Below are 7929 nucleotides of genomic sequence, written 5' to 3'. Positions count from 1 at the left end.
GGATGTGTGCAATTTGAATTTTTTGTATGTGTCAATTATTGTTAAATATTCACAATAATTTACAAGTACTGTTAATTGCGTTAACTCTAAGTTTCGCTTCTGCAGAAAGAATAATTTTACTGAAGTATTTAAAAACTTGAATAGATATACAGATCTGAAAATATTTTTGTTGGACCATCAAATAATTTTATCGGAAGCACGATGAACGATGCTGAAAAATTTTGACATCCTATCAACCATGAGCGTCCTACAGAATTATTTTGATAATACCAAAAAATTATTAAACTAAATTTTTAAAAATTTGAACAAAATCATTCTTTTTGTACATACCTTTCTGTTTTTCAACACTCGCGCGCGCTTGTGGTTCCGATTAAAATCCCTCGAATGGAGTATGAGGGAATAAATACTCGCTGCGATAGAATATATCGGATTTGCGGAATACACACGAACGACCTGTTTGTTTTCAGGATAGCGTGGAACGGCGCAGCTGCCGCACGACGATGGCGGCGTACAAATTGTCAGGAAGAACACGTTCGGATTCCTCGGTGAAATAAGCAACCGCGGATATCGTAAGTGGTAAAGCCGCTTATTCGAGCCGGCGGGCTTGGCTTAGACTTCTAAATTCTCACGACGCTTCCATGGTAAAATGAAACTTTCGTCGCACCTGTTGCATGACAGGTGTATTTTTTACGAATGTGCGCGCTCTTGACCGGCGTGTGAAACTTGTTCTCTCGTGAATCGTGTCATCGAATCGCAACAGTCTGATTCGGATATTGTTTGAAAAGGTGCTACCAAGTTGGCGCGTATCGTTCCTAACTTTACTAATTCGTCTCATTCGTAAATTCAGATCGTGTTGTTAGCCACTGTCTCGCTCGAACATCTCGGAAAAACGCAATTGCTCTACTAGTTAATTACTGATCGATCGGAAACGTGTGTCACGAGATGAATACACGACAGTTGAGCAAGCGAATTCGAAGATGGATCTGCGGGCGCGATGGAACGGGGAAATTTATCGCAAATTGTGAAAGGCGTTGAAGTGAGAGAGAAAGAGAGCAAGAGAACGGCACTGCAAGATGACGGATCTGCTCAATATAAGCAAGATTCAGAATATCTGCCTGCTACCGGAAGATCTGGACAAGCAGGAGGATCCTCGAACACCGACTTTGAGAAGAGTCAGTTACGGTATCGTGTTGCCGACCATTTGTTGTCTCGGTATCATCGGAAATATCTTGAATCTCGTCGTCCTTACGAGAAGAAATATGCGTGGCACTGCTTACGTCTACATGAGAGGTGAGCATCATCAACCTGTCTATCGTTATTCGTTTCTAGATCTAGTTTTACGCTTCGATAAATATTTCCAGAATCCAGATCAAAAATATTGTCGCAGACAATAATCAGATCATTAAAAAAATTCTGATAAATATAATTATTAAACTGTTAAGTATAGCAATTAAATCTTATAATTTAATATTATTAAATTATAATATTAATTCGAGAGTAGTTACCTAACTTTTTTTCACGTAAACGACAATCTGGATTGTTTTTAAATCCTATAGTTAAAAATCACTATTATTAACAATATGTTGTATATTATTTATTTTGTTTTTCGATTTATTATTGTAGTATTTGGAAACATTATGGACACGGATTTACTTACAATTTTTCTGAAAAATGTAAGTAAAAATCAAATAAATATACAAGGTGTTAAAAAAAATGATTTAACATTTACATGATAGATAGTACACACCAGTAGATCTGTAGAAAGTAGATCTGAAAATAGTCTTCTTTGTTGATAACATTTTACTAGATAAGAGAAAAGTGCGAGCTAGGTGCATTGAAATAGAAGACAGCGGGGAGGAAAAAGCGGCACCATTAGCAGTATAATACCTTCCAATAAAATTATTCCATGTTTACGTAATATCGGCATAGAAAGCGATTGCATTATTTTCAGTGAGATGCATTATCGGACGGTCAAGAGCGCGTGTGCTTCAATACGTCGTTAGCGCGTACGTCGTGTACATCTATTATCCACAATCATTATCGGCCGTCCAGATAAGACACATGTCTAAAAGACGTTTATATAATGCCTCTATGACGTCTTTTAGACATGTGTGTTATCTAGATGATTGTTTTCAACAGAACTGGATGCCTAAACAAACAAGAAATTAAGGGATATCATTAAACATTAATTCTAACTATTTTTATTAAGCGAAGAAGTACTTAGTTTTTGAATCAACTTTATTTAATTTGTTGGTCTACTATACACAGTTGGAAAATTTATAAATTTAACACATTTCGCGTGTTCTAAACGTCCATTAAAATTTTTGCCTTGTGTTACAAAGCGAATATGTTAGAAAATACATTACGTAAAAATATATAAAAATACATAATGTATGTTAGCACAAAAACATTATGTAAAAAATAATACGCAAAAATGTAATACTTTGAAAATAAATTGTGGAAACATATTTTTTCAATAAAGTTTATAATACGAGTATGTTAAATTAACAGGCACATTCATTTTTTATACATTTATCTCAGAATTTATGTTCTAAAATTATTATGTTTTTGTGTGTACTTATTCATAAATTGTATTATTTTAATAATAAAAAAATGTAAGTGTTAATTTAAACAGTTAAATAACATAATATAATTATGTTATGTTAAATTTACGGGTATGTTCAAAATTCAATGCAAAGATTTTAACAACGACCGGTTTTAACACAAGTTCAAAATATTTTTTATTTCTTGTATGTGGATCGAGACTTTTTACAAGTGCGCGAAAAACATATTGGTAATTTAAACTGCACGCAATTTTCTTTTCTTCCAATATAAGTTGAAAGGTTATTTACGTGCGCGCGCAATAAATGATTGCGCACGCTTTTTCATTGCCGAACTTACCTAAGAAAATTTTAAGCGAAGGCTTCCGACCTCGTCCTTCCTCGTTTTCTTCCCTCTCTGTTTTAAAAGAAAACACCTCACAGGATACTCGCAAAAAAAGCAATTCGTTCACACTTCATCCTGAAAGCCATTAGGGAATATCCTCCAAAACCACGAAAAAGTCGAAAATTCGACGTTACAGCCGCGCAAATTTTCTGTGGAGATTAACGGTCTGTTTCCCCGACTGGAAAAAGACGAGCATTACTCTCAATTAACCTTCCAATCGTTACGCCCGGCGATTCGACCATTTTACTGTAGACCGCTCATCAATATTCATCGCTATAGTTTCGCGGGACAACAGCGCGATCGGGTAACGTGTATCCGTTTCGGAAATGCGCGCGTCGGGCACGTCGGAAAGCGTTTTCGGCTCGTGACTAGTTAACACTTTGACTACCAAGTTGATTTCGACATTGAGCTCTCGGAGACTGACAGTCGGGAAATGCGTGGCTGTTTCTAAAATAAGTGTGTAGAATCAGAAAATAAATCACAATACAAAATATACGTCATACAAAAAATAAATAAATAAAAGTAAATAAGAGTTAAAAAAATAAATAGAAAAAAATATATATGTTATTTAGATTATTTTGTATATTATATTACATTTAATATATATATATATTATGTATTTAATAGTTTCAGATAAAACATAAATAACACCGTCACACTTGTAAAAATTAAATTTTATATTTGAAATAGATAAAAATAAAGAAGTTAATAATTTCTTTTTTTAATAAATTGTTATTTTTAATATCTCTTAAAAATGTAATTTACAATAATTTTTACTGACTCGAATATTTAGTAAAATCGTTTTTAACCGAGTAAATAAATTATTTTACGAGTGACGGTTATTTATAATTATAATTCTAAATTGAACATCGATAAAAATCAATCTGCCATAGGCAATTAAAATGTTAAGTCCACGTGAATTTCGTCTTACATCAAAAATAAACAATGGAACTTTAAGCGATGATTAGACGCGAGTCGAATTGGCTATGAAGGCTTTTCGTGAGCGGAAATGCGATTTGATATGCGCTGTAATCATAACCGATAAAAATCTGAAAATTGAGGATTTCTTGCGGCGCGAGAACACTGCCAAACGAACCGGCGGCGACGTTTTGGCACGATGCCATAAAGTAGTCGACGGCTTGTTTCCTAAGCCTCCAACTGAGATTTCAAACCACTACAGGTACATACATATCGCCCAGGATGTCTCGGTTAATTTTTTTAGCGTCGCGTCATTATTTGTGCCGAACGCCGCCCACAATTTCGATCATTAATTGTCCTTATTTATATAACAGTCCTTTCATCGTCAAGTATTTATAGACATTTCGAGGAAGAGAACGATACGTGCTATTGACATTGAACCTGTTGCCGTGGTGATCGATATCGATGAATTAATTTGATATAAGAAGCAGAGAAAAAAAATTCATTAGAAATAAATAAAGCTAATAAATTAGAAGTGCATTACTTCAATGTCGATATATCAATTAGAATTTATGTTAAATTTAACACATTTCACATGTCCATTTAAATTTTGGTGTTAATTTAACATAAGATAAATATGTTAGGAAATAACATAAATATTATACAAAAAATTAAAACAAAAAGTGTAATATTGACAATTTGTAAGCACATTTTTTCAGTAAAATTAATATTTTTAATACGTGAAATTGACACATTTTATTCATTTATTTTAGAATTACATTTTAAAATACATTGTTTTTATATTATTTATTCATTTACTCATAAATTGTGTTATTTTAATACTAAAAATTGTTGAATATCAATTTAACGCAAAATATTCAAATGTAACTAGCAGTATGCTAAATTAATACTCGAATATGTTAAAAATTAATACAAAAATTTTAACAAGGATCGGTTTTAAAATAAATAAAATATTTTTTACTGTGTATTTTTAATTTCGACATATCACAAGTACACCAATAGCCGTGCTAGTCTTACTTCTTTCTTTTATTTCGAAAATACAATTTCTAAAATGTAAGAAAAAATTCCGTGTTTTAAATAAACAGCTTGTTCTTATACGCGCACATATCGTAAGTTTCTACTCACACTTTACTGTCAAGATTCAGACAAACACCGTACAAAATACGTTGCTCCTGAAAAACTATTAATTCATTTTTCAATTCAGAGAGTGGCGAAGATATATTGCCGTTGCTTTTGGAAGAGAAAAGCAACAACAACGAGGTTTTCGACGGTCGGGTCCAGCCACGCTTTCATGCTCGCTACGGCGAGTTGTCCTCCGTAGCTTCCGTCTCCGAGACAGAGGATTCGGCAGTTTTTGCGGCGCCTTCAACATCCGTGGCCCGTTTCCGAGGCAACGTGGCCAGTGCATTAGGAGAGGAAATTACTCGACAATTCGATTTTAGCATTTTCGTTGAGTTGCGCATCGTGCCGCGTTTCGAATGGAACTGAATGGAACTAGGATTCACGGCTCTCGTCCCCCCAGTAAGGTTGCACGTTCCTAAGAGCCATGTCTTTATCGCCCTGGTCGGGTTCCTTAAGGATTATAGACCCTGCGGTCGTAACACATCCCTACGTATACGAGGCTTCTTCCTTTCGTTTAACTCCGCAGCCACAGCTGTAAAGCCGCGGAATACATCCTGGAGCTGTGCACTCTACAGAATTGCGCCACAAAAGTGCAAAATCGACTCTAAAGTGGTTTACGCTACCGGAGCGCTCTCGTTGCGGAAGCATTGTCTTGCAGCACTCAATTTCGCTTAGTCTAGTCTCGAGTTAATTTCTTTTTCTACAAGACCGTCCCGATAAATTCAAATCTCTCAGCGCGCACATAGACGTATTAAGGATAACAAAAGATCGAGCATGTATCATTTCATGCATCTAGAATAACCATATCTAAATTACGAAAAGAGTACGTACGTATACTTTTCAATGGAAAATGATGATCCGAGGATGGAAGAACGAGGTGTAATTTTTTTATGTATTAAATGTAGGTATTTAATAAAATTTCTAAAACATAGTTTCTAACAATCGTTATTAATATAATTTCATAAATATAAAATTTTAATTAATGGCCAAGAATGCAACCTCAAAAAGAGTACGTAATACTCTTAAAAAAGTACGACTGATAATCCTAATATAAAAATAATAAGAAAAGGAAGATAATTGGTTAAATTATGAATCTACGGCGCATCGCAATACACTGATTATAAATTAAATTATGATAATTGCAATCATTTTTTTCTATCAGTATGTCATGAAGTATCGGCGAATCGCTTATAGCATATTGTCGATTCGATCGCTATCCAGTAAAAATATCCCGGTATCAAAAGGTGTCTGCAAACGATTACGTGAAATTTCCGATTTACTCGGTTTTCTCGTGTGTGTTGAGAATACAATCTTAGACGGATTTAGAAGATTAAAAAAGGTCGAAACAAAAAGAGAAAGAAAAGACAGATAGAGAAGGAGGATATGACAGGGTAACATCACTTGTTCATGATCGAAGTTTCTTTGAGCTTTCTCTCTTTCTCTTCCCCTCTCCTTTTTCAATTTCCTATATCCAATATATATACATATGTATACGTTATATATATATATATATATATATATATTGCAATTTAATCGCCTTGCTTCGAGTTTCTGCGACGCTGAACTCGACCGTCCTTGATCCCGGAATCTATCAAGAAACTTAGTATCTGAAGTGAATGTGCCGACATGTTACTCTTCTATGAAAATTCTCACCTGCTTTCACCATCAAACTCATCAAGATTAATGACTTAACAAGCGATTCGTGAATAATGAAACTAATGAAATCTCATTCAAAAGTTCCATAAATACCGTGACAGTTGCTGCAAATTATGACTGGTTCGCAGCGCGGAATGAATAACTTCGTCTATTATAATCGTTTAGAGTTGGATAGTAAACACTCATTACATTTTACATGCACCAAGACTTTCGTAAGTGTTACGCTTTATTATATAACCTGAGTCAACTATGTCGATTAAATAATTACAGAAATGATCGAGAAAAATTATATCGATTATTTTAGAAAAATGGACTTCATAAATCAATTTTTTTTAAATTGAAATATTAGAAAATTCAGAATAAGATATATAGATAGATTAGAATTTTTAAATATATTCTTAATTATTTTTAGTATTACAGTTGTAAAAACTACAACGTTTTTTTAATTTTCCAAAAATTAGATTTTTTATTTTTTACGATTTCTGAAATGACCAATTGATTCAATTCTATTAAGAAAAGAGATAAATATTACTAATAAAATCATAAAATATTAACCAGTGTGATTAAATTCATCGAGGAAAATCTGATGAGGAGCTAGGGACGTTTTATATGGCATACAATCTGACTTCGTGTAGGAATGGCGGAATAAAATCTTAAGAGTATCTCGTTCTCTCGCTAGTGTAATTCGAGTTTCTCGACTGGTCCACTACTACCCTTGATCTTGCTACTGAACAAGGATATCCATCTACGCACAAAGGAGACACGCAAAGAGATGCGTCTCTCGCGAGATCTGATTCACCTTTCATCTTATGATGTTGCAGGAAAAATGTAAAGCTTAAGGGGCTCTGCACAATAAAAGGAATAGGAAACAGAGAACAGAGAATAAGAATTTCAACCTATCAGAAATCATATATTGTGGAATACACAGTTTCTGATAGGTTAAAATTCTTATTCTCTTCTCTGTTCCCTGTTCCTTTTATTGTGCGGAGCCCCCCTAAGTATATTTTACAGATATTTTACCCTCTGTATATATGGTGGAAAATATTGATAAAAATATTCGGATCGAAAATATCAAATCATCGATTATTGTGTAACATTTCCATCAAAATACTAATATCTTAATAATTTTTATTTACATCATTTTACGTTGTTTTTCTTTTTTTCGTTAATTATTCTCTGATGAGTGTATTTTATTGAATGATCTGCATGTTAGAGAAAATATTTTATCGATAAAAAGTCGGACAAAGAATTATTGCCAAATTATTG

The 7929-nt window shown here is 33.6% G+C and overlaps 1 protein-coding gene across 1 annotated transcript in view; it reads left to right on the top strand.

Moving 5' to 3' along the window:
- Window positions 1-813: 813 nt before the first annotated feature.
- The window catches only part of LOC108751269 (probable G-protein coupled receptor B0563.6), a 32052-nt gene continuing 24936 nt past the window's right edge, over window positions 814-7929 (top strand). Inside the window, exon 1 of the mRNA XM_018491357.1 lies at window positions 814-1290. Within this exon, the coding sequence (XP_018346859.1) occupies window positions 1074-1290 (217 nt within the window). The 5' untranslated portion in view covers window positions 814-1073. The remainder of the gene's footprint in view (window positions 1291-7929) is intronic.

Source organism: Trachymyrmex septentrionalis, unplaced genomic scaffold, assembly GCF_001594115.1.
Source record: "Trachymyrmex septentrionalis isolate Tsep2-gDNA-1 unplaced genomic scaffold, Tsep1.0 scaffold43, whole genome shotgun sequence".
NCBI lineage: Eukaryota > Metazoa > Arthropoda > Insecta > Hymenoptera > Formicidae > Trachymyrmex > Trachymyrmex septentrionalis.
The sequence above is the reverse complement of the archived record's forward strand: the minus strand, read 5'-3'. Positions and strand labels throughout refer to the sequence as shown.